The following is a 21,572-nucleotide window of genomic DNA, read 5'->3' as shown; positions in this document are numbered from 1 at the left end:
GAACTTCCATATGTTTTACTTTATAGTGTTTGGCAGACATGCCACTATTTTTTTACAACATAAAGAAAGTGTGGAGCTGTAATCATGCAGCCCTTCAGCCAACCCCCAAGCCTAACTTTGTTTTATTTCCATCAGCTGTCCATAGTAATAATTGCTCACTGGTCATTTTTTTTCTTCAAGGGGAAAGATGCAAAGCTAAGTGTAGTGAATTCTCACTTCCCTGTTATCAGAAAATTAGCAAACCTGTTTGCCAAATGCAGTTAGCAGCAAGCAGAGCCAGAAACTCAGGTTAGGGCAGGTGGTAAGCCTGGTAGATAAATCAGCACCTGAAACCTGAAGTCTGAGAAGATTACGCAACAAACTGTCTCCCTGAGGACTTTGACACAATTTATTTATTTATTTATTTAGTCAGTTAGTTATGTGGTTTTTTTGCTTTGTTCATGCTTGGAATAGAGTTAAAAAAACCAAACAAACATAAAATCCAGCCAACCAACCAAATAAAACCAAAAAACCACCCCATTAGATCTATGCAAGTTGAACAGTTGCAGGCAAAAAAAAACCCCCAGTAAAACCAATCATAATTTGTCAGTTAAAAAAGTATGCCTAAACTGATTTTTTAATGTACATTTAGAACTAGATCTTGGTTTCTTGTGAAGAATTTGAGTTTACTTGCATCAGAATTGATTGAATATGTTGCTCTTATGATTTCTTCCATGTCAGTGGCCTCCAAAGTCAGGGGCACAAGACCACTCAGTGAGATGTCGGAAAAAAATATAAGATTTATATTTTATCTGAAAAATAAGAAAGAAATTAAACTTTTTTTTTTAGTGCACATATTTACACTGGCACCCTCACTTGATCTCTATGTTGAATAGTCCTGTGTCACATTTGATACATAAGATGTCCTGAAGGCAGCTTTAGTATTACACAGTATGGTGAGGTAGCAGTAACACCTTCATTTCTTCATTCACTTCCAGTGTATTGTAATGGATGCAGTTTACTTGTGACCAGTTAGGTGGATTTATGGATTGTATTATTTAGTTTTTACCAAACAAGCCCTAAAAAAATGGGCAAGCAGCTTAAAAAAATCCTGCAAAGAGACTATGGATTGTAGATAATACTAATAATGTGAATAATAAGAACGTGTCAGAGTTGATGCTTCTACTCCTGGTATGAGCTCTTGGTCATTTGGCAATTAGATCTGACAAGAAGTCAGGCAAAAAATTTTGTTTATTAAGAAGGGTGTTTCAAATACGGATGTACATCCGCTACCGTAAATGATGAACCTCACCCTGAGAGAACATTGTATCTTGAGATATCAGCTAATGATAGCATGAAACCATGACAATTAGCAAGGCATTTAAAAACTAAGCACCCAGAACATGAAGACAGACGTGTACAGTTTTTTTCAGCAATGCTAGTCATTGCTCTATCCAGTCAATACTCAATCCAGGACTTTACAGGTTTTCACTTGGTAGATATGGTAGATATTTAGAAAACTCTTTTTTGGTAGCATAAGACATAGTGATGGGAATACACTTGTTCTTCCTGCCGCAGTAAACGTGTCTGAAATAATACATGGAAAACAATGTGGTGACAAACTAAAATGCATTCCTTTGTCAGCAGATACTGTTGGAAGATGCCTCGAAAACATTGCCAAAGTTTTGAAGAAACAAGTTAGAAAAAACTGCACAGTGTGAGAAGCTTGCTGTACAGACAGTGGGATCAAAGTATAGATGTTTGTTTTGTAATGTGGCTCAATTTAATGGTAGTTGCTAAATGCTGTGTCCATAATGAAATGCACAAAAACTAAGTCCCTAGGGAAAGATGTTCCAGACAAGATAGCTTCTTAACTGTTAATTCTACACATTATCTTCTTTAATAACAGCATTTTTTTTTAAATCGGAAAACTATTCAAATGTAACCATAGATGGAGTGGCTGATTTGACTCAACTGGAAAAGGTTCTGGGGTAAGGTTTACAAGATGAGCACCACATATAGAATTAATTCACTGCATCATGAATAGGCAAGCAACAAGGAAGTTGGAGCCATAAGTGCAGAAATTGCTTCAGGATGTCATAATTGTGGCTCATTATATGAAAACAAGGCCTTTAAATAGTAAAATCTTTACAATACTCTGTAATGACATAGGGAGTGACCAGGAAAATCTTTTGAACCATGCAGAAGTTTCTTGTTATCATGGCAAAGTGCTTAGAAAAGCTGCAAAGTGTATTAATTATTATGTTTTTATTATTAATTATTATGATTAATTATGTGTTTTATTTCACAAAAAGACAAGTGTTACAAATTGACCTGTTCAGTGATAACAGGTGGCTATCAACAGTATGCTGACTAACAGTTATTTTAAAAATAATAGACGCTTACGACACCTTCTCTTGAAAGTGGAGTTGACGCTTTAACAATGAGCAAGAAAATGACTACTTTTTAAAATAAGCTCATATTATGGAGACTGCATTTTGAAAATAGATGTTTGGAAATGTTTACATCATTGTGGGACTTTTTTACTGCCAGAAAAGATGCATGTCATTTGTAAAACCTCCCATATTTGTACACTTAAACTTGGAATCAGAATTTCCTTACTGGTTTAAAAGTCCTCACAGTTAAGAGTTTCAGAATCTGAAAATTTGTTAAAAATATAGAAATGCAACACCTTCCACTGGCCAAATTTTAAGAAAAAAATTTGTATCATGAGTGGATGAGAATGAAAAGTGAGTGCCATGATTTAGAAAGTGTAGCCAGTGATGCACTTTCATTTCGATGTTCATATCTTTGTAAATTGTTTTTTCCAGCTATGACAGCCAATAAACTGAATTTAAAACTAGAACTTCAAATCACTGTATTATAAAGCGTTAAGTCGACATTTTAAAAAATGCTGAAGCATATTCAATCATACAGCTCTCACCACAAAAACCCCTCTTTTTTTTTTTTTAGCAATAACATTATGGGTTTTTGTACCATTACAGATTGTTTAAAAATACTGTTTATTTCATCTTTATCTCATCTGTTTTTATATATACAGAATGCATTAGTACAGTAGTATATGTATTTAATTTATAAAGAAACCCACACATATTGGAAGTACATATTCAAAATATTTTTACTTACAGAGGTGCTTGATGAAAAAGGTTTAGTGACAATTGTTCCCATATTATTATTGTTGAAACCAGTCAGTGTACACAGAAATAAATATCTGGAAGTTTATCCAGGTCATGGAAAGTGTATTTTTTCTCATGAGAAAATAGTTGTCTGATAGAAACAGAATATTTTACTTGTAGATGTGTGTCAGGTGTAGTAATTCAGGAGGACAGGAGTGGTGCCTTTTTCATGTGCTTCAAATGCATCAAGAGATGCACCAGCTGGGATTTGAGACACACTGTTTTAGTCACTGAGTGGGGTAGTCCTTGTAAAGTGCTTATTGTCTCACTAGATGAGGGAAGTGATTTGTGGGTGGATAACAGTGGTGTAGAAAGCTGATGGCAAATCTAGGGATAGAATGCAAATGTTTGTCGTCTGAATCATTGTGTTACTGGTTGAGTGTATTGTTCTGGTGACAGCTTGATTTTCAAGCATGTAAATGTTTCAGACGTTTTATTCATTTGTAGTTGTTGGTGCTTTGCTCATGTGAAATCAGATCATAAGTGTATCTTCTAGAGAGAGGAATATTGAATATCACAGCTGAATTTCTATTCTTGCTTTACACAGTTGTTCTAAACTATGTAAATGTATATGTTACTGAAGTATCTTGGCATCCTTAGAGATGTAACGTGGGACAAATTTCCCAAGTGATTGCTTTTTTCAGCTGCAGTTATGAAATAATGTATTCCACCATACCTAAAAAACATTTAGTAACTTGTTGATTGGTTGAACATTTTATTTTAAGAGCTGTAGCTAACCTGCAGAGATAAGTGCTTTTTAATAAGCTACCTGTTTGCTTTTTTTTTCTTTTTTTTTCTTTCTAGGCTAAAGCGTAAACCTCTGACATGGCCACAGCCTCACCAAGATCTGATACAAGTAACACCCGTAATGGAAGATTACAGATGCAAGTAACAGGCAAGTAGTGATTTTTACAGGAAAATATATGCATTCTAAAAAAGCAATCTTGGAAATGGGTATAAAAATGAACTGCTATTAGTTAATGTTTTAATTAATAATGTGAATGTTACAGTTAAGAATGTGACTATACTACATGTAGATGATTAGAAGATAGAGATTACACAGTGAGTTGGATGACAGGGTTTAATTTCTCTTCAAAATAAAATAAAAAAAAAGATATTCAGTACAACAGTAGGGACAATTGCAAGGAAATTCTTTTGGGGTCAAATAATTAATGACATGTATTCTAAAGAGGGAACACATATTACTGAAATTCTACAAAAGAAGTGGGCAATTGTAGTGAACCCCAGGCTGGAAATGGGTCTAATTTTGTGAAGGTGGAGAAGAACTGGAGAAGATCCCAAAATTTTCTAGCCCTGCAAAAGATTAAAGTCTTTCATTACATATCAGGTAAATGTTTGTTGAAAATAATATTGCTATATAACATCCTTAGTGCAGCAAGTTGGATTACACAGGCAAGTGGAATAATTTAGTTTGGACGGGACCCTTGGTGATTTCCTAGTCCATTTTTCTGCTGAAGGCAGGGATACCTTTGAAGTTGGATCAGGTTGCTCATGGTATCGTCCAATTGAATTTTCAGTACCTCAAAGGCTGTAGATTACCAACTTTCCTGGGTATAAACCACGTAATTGTGAAAATGTTTTTCCTTCTATCCAGTTGGAATTTACTATGTTGCGACTGTTTATGTTTTTTGCTTTTGCTGTACTGAGTCTCATAGTTTGAGGCAGAATTCAGCCATCTGCTGGAAGGTAAACACAGTAAGCTACAAACAATCCTGGAAATTTCTGACTGTGATGGGGACAGTTTTTCAATAGATGTTGCACAGGCCGAGTAGATTATTCACTTTGCTCCTCATGGTTAAGAACTGGTCAGTGATGTGACAGTTGGTGTCAGTTTTAGCTGCTTGTTTTGTGGGATGGCAGAGACTTCCTTCTGGTCTGAATATAAGCAAAGTGCATCTAGGTAAACAGATTTTATAGCTAATTATGTCAATGTTACTGTAGTTAAAAGTGAAAATGTTACCAGCAAATAGTAAAGATACTATGCATAAATATATCTGCCATAAGTGTGTGTGTGTATGTATATAAGTATTCTGTTGGTAACTAACTTGAACATGTCTTAATGAAAGCTCCATCTCAAGAAAGATGCGTCATGCTGGATGATCCAAAGGTGGCCAGGTTATCTGAGAAAAAATACACTATAGAAGAGTCCCCCAAAATGAATATTTTATGAAGTCAAATAAGAGAGGAACCTTAAAACTGACTAACCTTATATAAGGAGCACATAATAATGTGATGAGTCATCAAAACTGGCAAAAACTAACAGCAGAGGTGGAACCACCTGTAGAGTGAATATATATAATATATATAGTAACAAATTGAGTTTTACAGATGACCCAGAACTTCAGATATGGGTATACAGAAATGATAATTTTGTATGCTGTGCTGAACTGTTCCTTATGTAAATAGTCTTGTATTTTTCTGGCACTGTGGCTTCTCAGAGAGATTTGGTTCAAGGATCAAATGGGAAGAAGTCTGTACAACATTTAGGATTAGTTTTCTGAAGGTTTAGTTTTCTCACCAGGTGTTATTGCAAGATCACAGGAATGCCAGTGGCAGTACAGAGAAAGGAGTGGGAGACAAGGAGTTTAAGACTGTAGTATTGCTGACTGACACTGTATGTCTATGTTTGGTTTTGTTTATGCTGCAGTAGAATCTAGACTTGTATTTCAAGAACTATACCTAAAACACTTTTATAAAGGCAGCAAGTAACATAAACTCATTATGCAGACAAGGCAATTCATATGGAGTGGTGACTTGTTCGAGTTCAGGCAGATACATCAGGCTGCAGGCATGCTTTGCCATCAATATTTGTTCAAATATGCTTGCCGAGATGTCTTGTTAGTTCTTTTTGAAGTCTTGCTAGTATTATTACTTATTCATTTTTTGAGATGTCCTAACCAAAAAATTATAATTGTCTTCTTTTATGTTTGAGAACTCAAAGCTTACTTAACACATAACCAGATACAAGGGAGAGGAATTAAAAGGAAGCTTGAATATCATGAATAAATACCTGTGTTTTAATAAATGTTGTATTTGCTTTTAAAAAGCAAATTATGGAAGAAAAATGTGGAAGAAGTAGAGGCTTTGAAAGCTTAAAAATATATCATGATTTCAGATGAAAAAATATGATCTGTGAATGGAATTATGTTTTTAGTTTTCTGCATTTAAGCTTTTATCTTTATCAAGGCAGCAGTTCCCTTTTATGACCCATGATGCATTACTTAGACTGGATTTTTCAAATGTGAGGGAGTTAAGTTTGCACCTTTTAATTGAAATTAAGTAAAAGTCTGTGGCTAATGCTATTAAACTCTTGGATGGTTGCATCCCACTAACTTTCAAGTAACTAATGTCTCAGGATACTGTAATCCAGAAATTCCATTAGCAAATTTGCAGATGACACCAAGTTGGGGGAGAATGGTGATCTTCTGGAAGGCAGGAGGGCTCTGCAGAGGGACCTGGACAAGGTGGAGAGATGGTCCGATTCCAGTAGGATGAAGTTCAACAAGGCCAAATACTGGGTCCTGCACTTTGGCTACAACAACCCCCTGCAGCACTACAGGTTGGGCGCAGAGTGGCTGGAGAGCAGCCAGGTGGAAAGGGACCTAGGATTTTGGATTGACAGGAAGCTGAACCTGAGCCAGCAGTGTGCCCAGTGTGCCAAGAAGGCCAATGGCATCCTGGCCTGCATCAAGAACAGTGTGGCCAGCAGGAGCAGGGAAGTGATCCTTCCCCTGTACTCAGTGCTGGTGAGGCCACACCTTGAGTATTGTGTTCAGTTCTGGACCCCTCAGTTCAGGAAGGACATTGGGGTGCTGGAGCAGGTCCAGAGAAGAGCAACCAGGCTGGTGAAGGGACTGGAACACAAGTCCTATGAGGAGAGGCTGAGGGAGCTGAGGTTGTTTAGTCTAGAGAAGAGAAGGCTCAAGGGAGACCTCATCACTCTCTACAACTCCCTGAAAGGAGGTTGTAGCCACGTGGAGGTTGGTCTTTTCTCCCAGGCAACCGGCAGCAGGACAAGAGCTTAAGCTGTGCCAGGGGAGGTTTAGATTGAATATTAGGAAAAAAATTTTTACAGAGAGAGTTAATCAGATGTTGGAATGGGTTGCCTGGGGAGGTGGTGGATTCTCTGTCCCTGGAGGTTTTTAATAAAAGACTGGATGTGACACTTAGTGCCATGGTCTAGTAACCACAACAGTATTGGATCAAGGGTTGGACTTGATGATTTCTGAGGTCTTTTCCAGCCCGGTTGATTCTATGATTCTATGTCTCTATTCTATACATGTCTCCCTTTCTGATTGTTTACTAAACTTCTGTAGTTGTGGTTTAACCCCAGAGCAGGGCCCCATCACATGTAACAGTTACTTGGGAAGACAAACACCATCACTCCAGACTTCTCCCCTTTCCTCCTTCTTATATACTGAACATGATATCCTATGGTATAGAATATCCCTGGATATTCTATAAATATCCAGGATCACCTGTCCTGGCTGTGTCTCCTCCCAGCCTCCCATGCACCCCCAACTTCCTTGCCAGCATGGCAGTCCAAAAGTAGAAAGGCCCTTGTGTAAGCACTGCTCAGCAATGACAAAAACATCACTATAATATCAACCTGTGTTCAGCACAAATGCAGAACACAACCGCATACCAGCCACTGTGAAGAAAATTAACTCTACCCCAGCCAAAATCAGCACGCACGTATCATTGAATTAGCAAGTACTGTATAGAAAAGCAACAGGGAAGGATTATTTCAGAGTTGCTTAGTTTGCAAGTGGTGGGAACAAGAATCACACTGAAATATGGGAGGAATTAGAGAGAAGGCATAGTCAGCAAATAGGTACATCTGTGAGTCCATTGTTGTGGTATTCTGAAGACAACATCTGCCTGAAATAGAATTTAAAATGTTGGCAGTTAAGTTGCTGTTGTTTTTACAGTGACTTCCTCAGCTGGGCAAGGAAGTGGGAGAACAGATTTATATTCAGGAGCACAGAGCAACTCTCCAGTCATGAAAAATAATTTCTTTGGTCAAGTTCTATTTCTTAGTTGCTGAATATTTGGCTGAAACTTTTAAGTTCATCTGCAAAGCTGTTTAAATAAGAAAACCCAGAGGCTAGTAGTTCATCTTCTGTAACACCAGATGTTAGTGACAATGAACCTGAGCATTATAGATACTCTGACACCACTGACTCTGATCCAGAGAATGAGCCTTTTGATGAAGATCAGCATATGCAGATTACAAAAGTCTGAATACTTTTTTTTATCAGAGATTAAAAAAAAAATACAAAAAACCCCACCAACCATGAAGAGAGACAAAATTGAATAAACTGAAAAATAAAAAAGAAAAGGACCTTTCTAAATGACAAAAGGACATAGTGTCAGATTACCAATTATAGGAACAATTCTTTCCTGACCAATCTTGTTTTGCCCTATAAATCTACAGGGTTTGACACTTGTCCAGTTGGGGGGAAAAAAAGGAAACTTACGTAGCTCTTATATACATATACCTTTTTGTGTCAAAAGGACATTAAAACTTCAATTAGGAACTGTAGACATGGCACTTTCCTATTTTATTCCAGTTTTATTGAAGTGGAGACAGACCTAATGTGTATGTGCAGGAATTTTTCCTTTTGTGTTCTGTCACCAATCGAAGTTTCAAAACTGAAAATAAAACAAGACCAACAAAAAATCTGAGAAATCTGAGAGCTGATTTCTTACTTTTAACAAACTGATGTGTAAAACCACAGATTAACCACACAGATAATATAGGCAAGGAAGTGAAGCTCTGTGTACAGGGTTTGCTATACAAGGACATTTTTTTGAAATTAGGCGTGAACTGCATATGCTTTCATGACAATATATACCTAAAGAAAAAAAAAGGTCTGCTAATCTCTCAAATACATCATAAGATGTATCATACTTAGGTCTATTTTTCATTTAAGGTAAGAATGGAAAGAACAGTAAGAAAATAACCCACATTATGTTCAGTGTTTATCCCTAAAATAATTGTGTCGCCTCTCCAACCAATCCTGCCAGTATGTGGTGAAAAGATTATGTGACACTTGGTTTCAACTATCTGACAAAGTAGCTTTTGAAAATAAAAGCTACCATTTTTGCATTGTCTTCTCTCTGTTTAGCAGAAGTAGAGAATGTGAGAAATAAAATTGCCGTGCAATGTATTTCATACTGTGTGTAGGCAGAACATTATCTGTTTTTCAGCAATGGTGTGCTGCTATAGATAAAGCAATGTGTTTTATTAGTTTCTAGTGCCAAACTGAAACGGAAAAAGAATTGGTTTGGAACAACTTTCTACACGGAATTAACTGCAGATGGAGAAATTAAGAAAACAGCAAAATCAAGTAGTTCTTCAAATCCCAAATGGGATGAGCAGCTGACAGTGTAAGTAGATTTTTTTGGTTGTTTAATACTATTTATTAGACAGATGTTGCAGGCAAATATTTACTAAACTTGGCTACCTACATAGTTTACTCTGGCTGTTGATGTCTAAATGCAGACATAAGATGATATTTATCTCAAATGAATTTTTTTCCTCAATTCTTACAATGTTTTGAGAATATTTTTTATACAGAGAGTGTTACTTGCCTACAGTTGCTGTACATGCTTTAGTCTTGATATTTGTTAGCACTGTGTTAGCACAACTTCCTAGAAAGGGTTACTAATTGTAACCATGTAATTCTCAACTTTAAAAGGAAAAGAATCTCAGCTGGGTAAGTAGTAGTTATGAAGAAGGCAACTTCTTTCTCTGATGAGGAAGAACTACAAAGGGATACACACTCAAAAATAGTTTACTGCAAAGTGACCTTGCAACTTTTCCTAATAGTTGACCTTTTTAATCTTCTTATGGTTTAGTTTGGTTTAACTGTGCTAGGGTTGTAGATATACCTAAATATGACACTGTGAAGAACTGGCAGTCTTGCACTATGCAGTTGGCTAGAATACTTTATTATACAAGCAAGACTGTACTGGTTCAGACTTGGGTCTGGAAACAGCATAGCTACTGTCAAGTGGCATTGAGCCTGGACCAGTACGTTTCACAGCATGTGAAGTGTCTGTGTGCAATAGCCAGCTTTGTTAGTAGTAGGAGCCATGCTAGGTTCTCATAACTAACAGTGCTGGAGAGGGGGCAGTGGTGCAATTTACCCAACTTTGGGAAACTGTTTGCTTGGGAACACTTACTTATTTACTCCAGACCTTGGCTGAAGCAAGTAGGATATTCATGTGTCACATTTCTCAGTGTACTGGGTTTAGTGACCTTATTAGCCCTTTGTAGTATTGCAGAAGAGAATAGTACAGTATTGGACCTGACGATTTCCAGGAGTTATTACTAGAACAAGTACCGAGCTACCAGTACATTTACAGAGACCAGAGTTTTGGTGATCTGATAGAAATGAGGTAATTTGCAATGCATAATACAACCAAGCAGACTTATTCCATAATCACTATTACTTACTTAGGATCTTACCCTTATACATATATTTAAGGTATTCTGGCCACTTCTTCCTCTGGCTATTGGCATAGTATTTTTGCTTCAGTTGCCCAGTCTGTTTGAGAATAAGTGAACTTATCAAATTCTCCTCACTTCTAGGGGTCAGCAATATATTTTCTCTGTGTAGGTTTTTTTTTTTTTTGTTTTGTTTTTTTGTTTTTTCTCTTCCAGTAAGACTTCCATTAGAAGGAGGCCTATTCAAAATGCAAAAATATATTTGCTCATCTGTTTCAGCAAAAATGATCCACATTGTCCAACATGTTCAAGTGACTGTAGAGTTAGTGTTGTTGTTGGGAGGGTGGGGTTGTTCTTTTTGTTTTCATCAATACTGATATAACTTTCTGTATATATTAGATCAATACTGTTGTATGTGCAGACTTTGACTTTTGCAATAAAGTACTTCTACTCCCATTTTTCACAGCCCACAGCACCCTTGCAGTACTAGACCCTGTACTACAAAACTACTCTTCAGGACCTAGCATAGATTCCCATTTTCCTTCTTGATCAATCCCAAAGTTTATCATAATACTACTGTAATTTAGTCCTTTACGTCTCTGCTTCCCTCCAGTTTTTCCTTTAGCTTCATCATTTGATTTTTCCCCTCTGATTTCTGGGAGTATGCTTTATGGTTTCGTATATATTTGTGGATTCATAAAAGATGTTTTAAAAATAATTTCATGGCAAGCTGACACCCATTAAGAGGGCTTTTCATGCTTGCAAGTAGCTGTTTGGTTATGTTTTCCTTTTTAAAAAATATTTAGTATTTTTCTTTTTAGTGACATAAAAATATACTTCCCACCTTTTTCTCCACATTTAATAATGTGAGATTTTAGCTAGAACTGTGGAATAGTGAGGAATATGGGGAAATATACCTTTCATAAATAAAGATATGTTTTATATAACTGAGGTTTGAGCTTAGTATAGGTTATTCTGGTACTTCTCAAATTCTTTATACTATTGTAGTAATGCACTTTAAGTTTGATCCTAAGTAGAAATATCATAGCGTTTGCAGTTCTTAGTTAAAAATTTCCCCTTGCAATACAAAAACATATTTCAGTTCATAAGTAGCAAGAAATACAATGAGAAAGTGAATTAAGTTCAAATACTACTAATTATAAAAATGAATACTTTAAAATCTGTATATATTTTTTTAAAAAATGTATTTTATATGCAGGAATGTGACTCCACAGACTACGCTGGAATTTAGAGTGTGGAGCCATCACACTTTAAAAGCAGATGCTTTATTAGGAAGAGCCACTGTAGACTTGAGACAAGCTTTGGAAATACACAATAGAAAATGTAAGTTATCATGAAGGATATTTTGAATAAAGTAGAATTACTATTACTAATCTATATATCAAACTGGAAACCAGACTACTAACTATACATGTAATTACAACTGACTTTCAGTTGATGTCTTTACTTGTCTCTTCTAGAGATGTCTGTGCTAGTGAGAGCAATTTAAATGTAACAATGGTATATAATACTTTTGAAACAAACAGTAGAGTACGAGTTACTGCAAATTAAGTGAAAGCAGAAGTGATTAAATACGATGTTTTGTAGCAAACTAATAACAAATTTTCTAGAAGATCTGTTTTAGATTTGGTAACAAAAAAAAAAGTTAAACCTTTAAAAAAACCATATCATTGTTCATGTTTTCCTTCTCTGGAGTCACTATAAAAAGGCTGGATATTTTCCCTTATAATTTAGCTGACCAGCAAGCAGTAGAAACCATTGATTAATGAAACAATTGAGAACTTCCTTTTAGTACATTAGAGATTGTTTGTTTTATGTAACTTCTAATTTGAAATGTTTTAATAGAATTAAAACAGGTCTTCTAATTTGATTTTCAAAATTTTTTTGTTTAGTACAAGAAGATGGTGAATCCACACTTTAAATTCCACTCCAGAGTGGCAGTAGAATTCCAGCTAAACTAATCTTAACCTTTCTCACAAGTTAGATATACAAATCTGAGATCTCGGTTTGGGAAGGTGGGGGAAAAGGAGAGCCAAAAGAAAAAGCTTCATTTTTCTGATTCTCACAGAAAATTGATATAATCCAAAATTAAGTGGGGCTTCTTCAGTATTATAAAGATTCTGCACAAGATTCCATAGTTAAGAAGAAAATTTTCTTTTTAAATAAGAAAAATGTATCAGAAAAAAACTGGGTTATAATAATACTAGCAAAAAAAAAAAAGAGATTAATTAGTATTTTAACTATTTCTAACAAAATAGTTAACTTTTTTTCTGTAGATCCAGGGGATGTAGGAACTAACAACTTGTTCAGTTCTTTCAGGGAATGGTTGACTGAGTTTTCTGCACATTGCACCAAAAGTAATTTATGTGCAGTGTTTCTGATTTGGGCAAGTCAGTATTTTGACACAGACTAGATTATCCAAGAATTCAGTGGTAGAATAGTCTGATTGATATACTTCAGTCATTCAGTCATTGATACCTAATCTAAAATGCAGCACTTGAAAGGCTCTTTGCTCAAAAAGATGGAAAGGGGAAGTCCTCTAAATGCAGAAACTTTAGAATTAGTGCGGTTACTTTCTCTGCTAAACACCACCAGTATTGAATTGCTGCCCACACACCTCACAGTTTTCTTGCCAACTCAGTTGAACTACAGCCAACTCTTGATCTGTTTTAGGAAGATAACCTGTTAAAATAGCAGAAGTTAAACCAACCAACCTTTGCAAAAATTAGAATTCATAACTATGTTAATTTAACAACTCTGTGGCAGGCTGATTTCTTCTTCCTCCTCTTTGAGGTAGTGCCATTTTCCAAAACGCAGATTGCTATATCAATAATTTGGTAGTCTTGGGAGCTTTGTGCTTGTTCCAGAGATTTAAAGTCCTTTGTATTAAAGTATTGTAATATAGCAGTGTGTCTCTGCTAGTGACTGCTGCCCGGCTACACTGTTGAACCTACTCTTCAAAGTTACAGCTTGGGGGTATCTGGCAATAGGCTATGGTAACCTTCCCTGTTTTCATGTTTACTCTTCATTTATGATACATGTTAAGATGAAAAAAATAAGGAAATGCTAGTTTAATGCACAGGAGTGCACAGTGAACTTTAACTTGGAAAGTTATCATATGGGGGGAAATACGGTAGTATACCTTAAAAAAACTAATCTTTTAATCTGAGACCACAATTACTGAAAGGTCTAAAACATTTTAACCTGATTAATGTGAACTCATAGCTGACTGTGTTGAATTTATGACATGTAGCTTAACTGTTCTACTAGTAATAGTTGATTTAGAGAGAATTATGCAGCATCCACAGCATGTTTTACCTCTGGATTGTTTATGTCTCTCTACAAATGTGACCATTGCTTGTCAGTCAGATTGAGTTCTTTTAGTGAACCATGATGTATCGATTATCTCAAAGTTTCTTTCGGTGAAAATAGTTTCTGATCTAATTTTTGGTTATGTGAGGCATCCTCTCTGTTACTGTTTAATCTTTGGAGTCACGATCTATGAAAATCTGAGTAAGGATTTACTAAAAATAGTTTTAAAAAATCGGGAAGCACTCTATGCAAGTGTTTGCATTTACTTCTTCCTCAAAAACATGTTCTTTCCAGTGGTCTTTTAGAATTAGTTTTGGAAGGTGATACAAGAAATGAACATAAGCTCTGGTTTTAGAGTGAGGTTCCCAATGACTTGTAATATTTGGATGTGTAGTTCAGAAGTTGTTTGACTTTAAGCCATCATATGTTATGTAAGTAGTGCATAATTTCAAAGGGGCTTAGTGGAAATAGCAAACCTGGGAAATCATTAACAACAGAGTACTTAAACCACATGAATTCTATAGCATATTTGTAGAATATACTATATAAATGGCCAATTCATTTCTAAAAATAAACTGTGTTTACCCACAGCAGGTGTAAATGTACATAGCTCCATAGTGATTACTGTGTTGATTTGAATTATCTGAATATATATTGTAGAACTAAATACATGGATCACATTTGTGTTGAAAGTCTTTTTTAATATGAATATGATTTAGAATTTAATCTTTCCTTTATCCCTTCTCTCCTTCTCTTCCCCTATTCACCCCAACTCCATTTTTAGTGGAGAAGGTAAAAGAACAGTTGAAACTCTCTTTGGAAAACAAGAGTGGCATGGTGCAAACAGGTGAACTGACAGTTGTGCTAGATGGTTTGGTTGTTGAACAAGAATCTCTTACAAATCTCAGTTCATCAGCGACCAGTAAGTTAAAATGATTAAATTAAGTGATAATATTTAGATTAAGATTTCAAACAGGTATAATAAAATATTTCTGTTGGATTTGTTTCTTACTGTTCAGTAGAAGTTCAGCAAAATGGCGAGGCTGTGCGTGAAAGCAGAGATGATTCAGCAAGAAGTTCATCCAGGTTGGAATTTATTTTTGTGTATTATGCTATATGAAGTATATTAGCAAATTTTTCAGTTGAAATGTTTGGGTTGTTTGTGTTTTGATGTGGTTTTTTTGTTTATTTGAGTTTTTATTTGGCTGGGTTTTTTTGTTTGTTTGGGTTTCTTTCATTTTTTTTGAAGGCAATAGATTTTAACTGTCAGGGTCTAAATTTTGTTGCCACGGGTTTTAGAAACATTACTTGTTTGATAATTGCATAATTTAGCTTGAGAACAATTAAATTTACACTTCTGTTTTTTGCTCTCAGCTGATTGAAAATCTATTGAACGCTGCAGAAGAAATCAGGGAGCAGTGGCTCAGTGTGGTTTTATGTACTTATTCCATTTGTTTTCTTTTGTTGTTTAAGAACCGTTTCTACTAATGTCTACCATCCTGTTGCAATATAGCATCTGAACGGAAGGGAAAGGACAAAAAAACCTGAATTACTTCCTCCTCATCCTTTTTAAGGCTGAGATCAGGAACTTGTTTAAGAAACTTGTCGAGTTTCGCAAGCAGTATTCATGACAGGGTTTGCCTGCTCCATCCTGAAGCGGCAAGAAGAAGACTTTGAGATCAATTTAGAACTTCGTTCTTGGCTTCTCTGTTGTTTTACCAGCTCAAGGACTGACTGGAGAGAAGTAGGAGTAGATTTTTTGCCCCCTTACCACTAGTAAGACAAACAGGTCAACATTCAGAACAATTTAATGTTATTGCCCTGCTCAGGTGCCCTACGTGAGGCCCTTGCTGTTATTGCCACCTGTTGGAGTGAAAAAAACATCCAGTGCTATGCATTTGAGTGACAAGGGCACATTTGTCCTTGTATGCTCGACTTGATTCTTTTTTTTGAATACGTGGAGGTTTGTCTGTTCCGTGGTGGGTGCCCAATATGAGGGAGTGAGGATAAAAAGTTGCTTATCCTTTGTTTTCATTAGAAGGATTTGGGACTGCTACAAGTGATTTGAAATACATCTGCATACCATTTTGAAACAGTAGTAACAATAATTTGTTTTCATTCAGCAGTTGTTGCTGGAGATATGTCTTTTACTGGGATCCTGCTCTTGATGTTGATATTTTAATTTGCAGTAGTTTTCAATATCCAACACTTTTGATTTACAGTTTAAAATTAAGAGAAGAAGAAAAGTTTTAAGGTAGCCCTCTGCATGTCTTTCGGAAGCTAAATTTGGTTTGTAGTACAGAGTTGAAAAAGGACATAGTTTAATTCTCTGTTTATACTTCTGGTTTGGAGTAGGATAAGGTAGCATGGAAATGCTGCTTATCTCCTTTTTACTCCACAAAGTTAGACTTCTACCTATTGTAACATTTTTGTCATCTGTTTAACTTTTCTTTAATATTTAGCCTCTATTCCTTGAGAAGATAGGGATTTGGCACTGAATGTAATTTTCACAATATGTATCTCCTGTGGGTGGCTTTAAGCATTCTGGAATAGATTTAAGTAAAAAAGCAGTGTAATTGAACAAAACTCCATTCACAAGCCCTCAAACTGCATTTATTTCCATGTGGCCTTGTAAATACAGAGCTGCCTGTGTGTATTTGTCATCACTCTGTCCCATCCTGTCAATGATGAGCATAGAGAAGCTCATCTTATTTTCCTTTTACTGAGGAAGAAATTTGCTACTTTCTTATGGTATTACTATTTTTAGTGGTATTACTAACAAACCCAATTGTTCCTGTTGCTTATGAGAGAAAAGTTTTCCTGCTCATAGCTGCACTTTGGAAGGGTTCCTAAGGCCTTTTTGGATGATGTGGCAGGTGCATCAGTCTGTTCAACTTAATTCCAATATGTCATTACAAGTAAAAGAGGAAGTGAAAATGGCAATCTTACCTATTATAAGTATCTAAAATACTCAAAACTAATTTTTACCTTTTTCCTAATTGTTTTGGTCTTGCGCTTGATTATTACCCAGGCTGCAAACACCATTCCATAAACTATTGTGATTTATGGACTACTGCCATTTCTTTATTTGTTTCTATAGCGTTATTTAGTGTAGGATTTGGTTTAGTTGCATAACTGTTGTTTGTAATAACCTAAAATGATCTTTTATTTTTACCAAGATCTGCTTGTGACATTTCTAATGGGATAGACAATCAAGTACCTTCCAACTCTGTAGTACAGAATACATTCTGTATAGAAGCTGTTAATGGAGACAGCACACCATCTCCTACTCATGTTGCAGCCAGACCTAAAAATACACCAGAACCAAAACCACTTGAAGCTCAGCCTGTCAACAGCACTGGTAAGAATGGGAGAGTTAAGAGAACATGTTCCATAAGGCTTTTTTATCTGATTGAAGTGTATCTGGAATTGGGCCACTTTTTTCTGTACAATTTTTGTTGGATTTCAAAAATACTGAAAGGATGTTTCTAGGCTAGAGTTTATAATCTTGTGTGTCCACTTTTGTAAATTTTTTTGCACTAACCTTATTCTGAAATGTGTTGTGTTTCACAGTTTCCCCTCAGTTTTTTTCTCTGATGAAGAAAGGTTAAAGTGTCCAAAAACTTCCCTGTCTCTGTCCCAGATAACCAAAATGTATTACTGATTGTCTGGAGGAAAAATAAGATTTCTTTGACAATTAATTTGAATAACTATAGTTAAGTTTCTTCTGACATCGTATAAATCTGATTTAGTCATTGCACTGCTGTGTTCTGAGTTGAGATATATTGCAGGCTCTTCTGGCCTTCAATTTTTTTTGAAAGATATGCTGTTTCAAAACATGTAGTGGCAAATACTGAATTAAATTTTCATCTTAAACACAAAAATGTTGATTCTCACTACAACTGACATTTGATACAGTAAAACAGGTGAAAATAAAGTATTTTTAAATTTTTATTCCTCTGGCAGAACTTTGCATCTAATAATGACTGTGCTTTCTAAGCATTTTCTGTCTTTTCTCAGCTTTTTGAGATTACAGTGATAGCAGAGAGAAAAGATAACCTTAAATAGAAGTAGGCAAACTGTTACTAAACAGTAGAACAGAGACTGTCAAACTTTCTGTAATAGAGTGGAAAATGTGGGTATGCTTGGAAGATAGCAGAAACAATTATGAACTCTAAAAGGTAATAATTAAATTAGGCCTTCTCTGAAGCTTTTCTCTATTTGGAGAAGTTTAAATTTGATTCCCCTCTCTTTTCAACTTGAGGCTAGAGGGCATATATATTATTTAGGCATTTCTCCCTTTTTCTTCAACAGCAGAGAGATCCATTTGAAATCTGTATTAGGATAGGATAATTGAAAAATAATTGCTTTGTTCACATTGTAATATTGATGTAATCATCACTGAGCTTGTGCTGAGGCACTGATATAACAGTTTTCAACTACTGTACCAGTTGATGGAGATGTTTTTAAGGCAAGGCATAAAGCAGCTCTCCAGCATTTGTTGATGACACTTTTTTCTCTTCCCCACTGTTGTGCTTAGCAGGATTGTAATTTTATGTGATATTGCCAGAATTGCTGTTTTAGGCATAATTGGTGAGATAATCATCTGATGTAATGATCTGTTTTGGAGATCAGCTTACTAATAGAGGAGATGATTTGTCAGTTATTTTGCATCTAACTTTACTACGTAATTCTATTCGCTCTTTAATGTAGATGAATTGAATTTTTTTTAATGAAAGCTGAAATTTCAGTTGGCTTTTTTCCTGTTTAAGTAAAGTTGTTGCTAGTTTAATCAGAAGTTTGAGGAAACTTGATCGAATTGTTGGTGGTTATGATTTTTTTTTTCATGTCATGCTTTCCATTTACTTGAAGTAATATAAAATCATGACAGGTCTTAATGTAGTTAACTTGTTTTGTATCATCTGGAAGTAGTGATGTATTACCATGGCATAGCTGTGTTGAAAAAGCAATGCCTTTACAGATCTTACAGATTTGTTGCTGCCTGTAAAATCATGCTTATCATTATGCATATCAAGAAAATATATATGGTGCAGTGATAATTCCTTAAAGAAACTGATTCACTAATTTAAATTCATTCCTGAGGACAGTTTTATTGTTTGTAATTCTTTGACCTGCTTTTCTGACCATCTGTGAAAGCAAGAAATTGCTCCCATTATATACATATTGCAAGTAATAAATAGAATCTACCTATTTTTTATTTCTAAGATTGTTATACAGAATTAAAGCAAATGAACTCTTTAAAATAATGGAACAGCATTTTATAGATACTATTGTAGGGTTAAATTTTGCAGATCTATGTCATTAAGGCTATGAGTATAGAGCAATTGTATTGGCCTCAGTCCTTAGCATGGTAAGGTGATAGTATGCTGTAAGGTAGAAAATTGTTTGAAGTCTATGTTGCATATTATCTTTAGTACTGTAGAAAAATTGTTCTAACTCTTAAACAGATACAAGCTGCAAAGTAGAAATACAGTTGTCACTGTATAATGTTGATTAGTGATACAGAAAATGAAAGTTGTGAATGATGTTGCACTGCTTTTTATAGGGCCTTGACTTTTAATGGGAATCCTACAGAGTGCCATTCCTCATTTTGCTTGTCTAAGACAAGGTCTTGTTGTGCTGAGATACTGTTCTGTTAATCTCTGCAGATGATTGATATTGATGTATTGTTGGCCAAGTGGTCTGGGGAATAATAAAGCTTTCTTGGCACCCTCTGTCTGCTTGAAACCTTTTATGAGATTATACTTGCTTGAGTTGGATTATGTTTGTATTGTTCTTTAAAAGATGGAATTGATTTACTTTGTGACTCTAAAGTAATTTTCTTCAGTCACTGAACTATATAAAATGTGTTAACCAATAATAATTTTTATATTTTAATCCTGTTTTTGGACGGAGATTTTTTCCAAGTCACGCAGAGGTGTAGAGTTAATTGTAGGGTTCTGTACGTCAGCTCTGAAAAATGAAAGAAATTATCCATAAAAAATACCTCTTGGTTTTCCAAATCTCAGAGAGTAATCTTGTAATATTTGTTTTTTGTGTCATACTGATCAAGATTCTTTTTAGAGCTTGATATAGGTGCAAAGTTTCATAAAAAGCCAGACTGTTTTCTGGAAAACAGATGGATGCCTCTTGCTAATCTAGAGTAAGGTGTAACATTGAGTTGACCGAGATATGCAGAAACTAAGAAATTATTTTAACAGGGAAGTATAGAGAATGGCCTGCAGACTGTAAATTTTAACTGAAGGCAGATGCATTATGACTTTTTGTCATTTTGGACAGCAGTGCTGCTTGTGGCATATAAGTGCAACTAAAACATATTCCTTCCAATTTGTTTACTCCAAAAGTTGGTAATTTGAAAAATCTCATCAGATTCTGGTACACAAATGTTCTTATTTCCCGTTTCTCAGTTAATGGCGAGTCATTCTCCTCTGCACCTGAAGCTGGTAATTCTTCAGTCTCTGAGGCTCCAATGACTTCAGTCGAAGTTCCCGTGTCTTCAGATTGCACTAACACTACAGTAGAACCTCAGTCAGCAACAGAAGCAACTAGTTCTGAGAGCCACACTTCTGCATTACCTGCTGTGTCTGCTGGACTAGAACCTACAGCTGCAACAGACTGTGCTCAGCCTAATGCTCGAAACAGTATAGCAGCAGATGCAGCAAAACCAAGGGAATCCTCCTCCACCTCAAGTGCATCTGCAGAACCTGTAAGACAGCAGCCTAGTAGTGCCAGTACAGAACCTTTGCCACCAGGGTATGTGGTTTTGTTTTTAATGGTATAATTATGTTTCATCTGAATGTGCATGTAAAGAAACAGGCACTTAATTCTACACTAGGAACCATTTCTATACTGGAATTGTCAAATGCAGGTCAGCTGGCTGAGACAGGGTTATTTGATCTAAAATGGGATTTGTACTGATGCTATAACTGGCTACTCTTGTCCCAGAAAGTAACAACTGATAAGTGGTTTGCTGAGATGGTATTGTGGTCTCAATAGACAAACTCTTGGGCATTATGGATGTGAAGACTTTTCATTTCATATATTTAAACTTATTTGGGCTCTTCTGTTACCTAAACTGTGAGAATGTTGTAGGAACCAAAACACAGAGAAGTGAAAATCATTAAACTAGTTTATAAATCCTTTTAGGTACTTCCTGTGTAAGGATAGCTAGAATATTTTCATTTTATTAGACTGTTAGAAACCTATTCTGTAGGCTTAAATACAAAATTAGAAATGAAAATATAGTACATACTCAAGTGCCCGTGTGTGTATATATATATAACTTCACAATTTTTATAGATTCTTTCACTTTTGGGTAAAAAAATGCTTTCAATAACTAATTGGAAATACTGAAATTTTGATAATATTGTAAATATTAACTTTTTTAGCATTTTCTGATCCCAGAAGTTGTTTCTTAACCTAGAGTTTGTACACCTTGTGTCATTGTAGCTGATCTTTCAGAGGGCCTGTTGTGTACCTGCTCCCTGTGAAGAAGGTTCAGTGACACTTCGTTTGAGTTTCTGCAGTTAGATAAACATGAAAACAAACATTTAAAAATATAGAAA

General features: G+C 35.5%; 1 protein-coding gene across 3 annotated transcripts in view; it reads left to right on the top strand.

Moving 5' to 3' along the window:
* WWP1 (WW domain containing E3 ubiquitin protein ligase 1) overlaps positions 1–21,572 on the top strand; it is a 62,446-nt gene that overhangs the window by 18,569 nt on the left and 22,305 nt on the right. The window contains exons 2-8 of one of the 3 annotated variants that reach the window (XM_050323462.1): positions 3,981–4,071; positions 9,452–9,590; positions 11,873–11,997; positions 14,771–14,908; positions 15,009–15,072; positions 17,166–17,347; positions 20,415–20,760. In XM_050323462.1, the coding sequence (XP_050179419.1) occupies positions 4,002–4,071; positions 9,452–9,590; positions 11,873–11,997; positions 14,771–14,908; positions 15,009–15,072; positions 17,166–17,347; positions 20,415–20,760 (1,064 nt within the window). In that variant the 5' untranslated portion in view covers positions 3,981–4,001. Of the gene's footprint in view, positions 1–3,980; positions 4,072–9,449; positions 9,591–11,872; positions 11,998–14,770; positions 14,909–15,005; positions 15,073–17,165; positions 17,348–20,414; positions 20,761–21,572 lie in introns of those variants that run through there. The other 2 variants (XM_050323454.1, XM_050323471.1) reach the window with 2 other exon arrangements.

The sequence above is a fragment of the Myiozetetes cayanensis genome, unplaced genomic scaffold (genome assembly GCF_022539395.1).
Source record: "Myiozetetes cayanensis isolate MyiCay16 unplaced genomic scaffold, myiCay2020 scf1, whole genome shotgun sequence".
NCBI classification, from domain to species: domain Eukaryota; kingdom Metazoa; phylum Chordata; class Aves; order Passeriformes; family Tyrannidae; genus Myiozetetes; species Myiozetetes cayanensis.
This window is presented reverse-complemented; position numbering and strand designations above follow the sequence as displayed.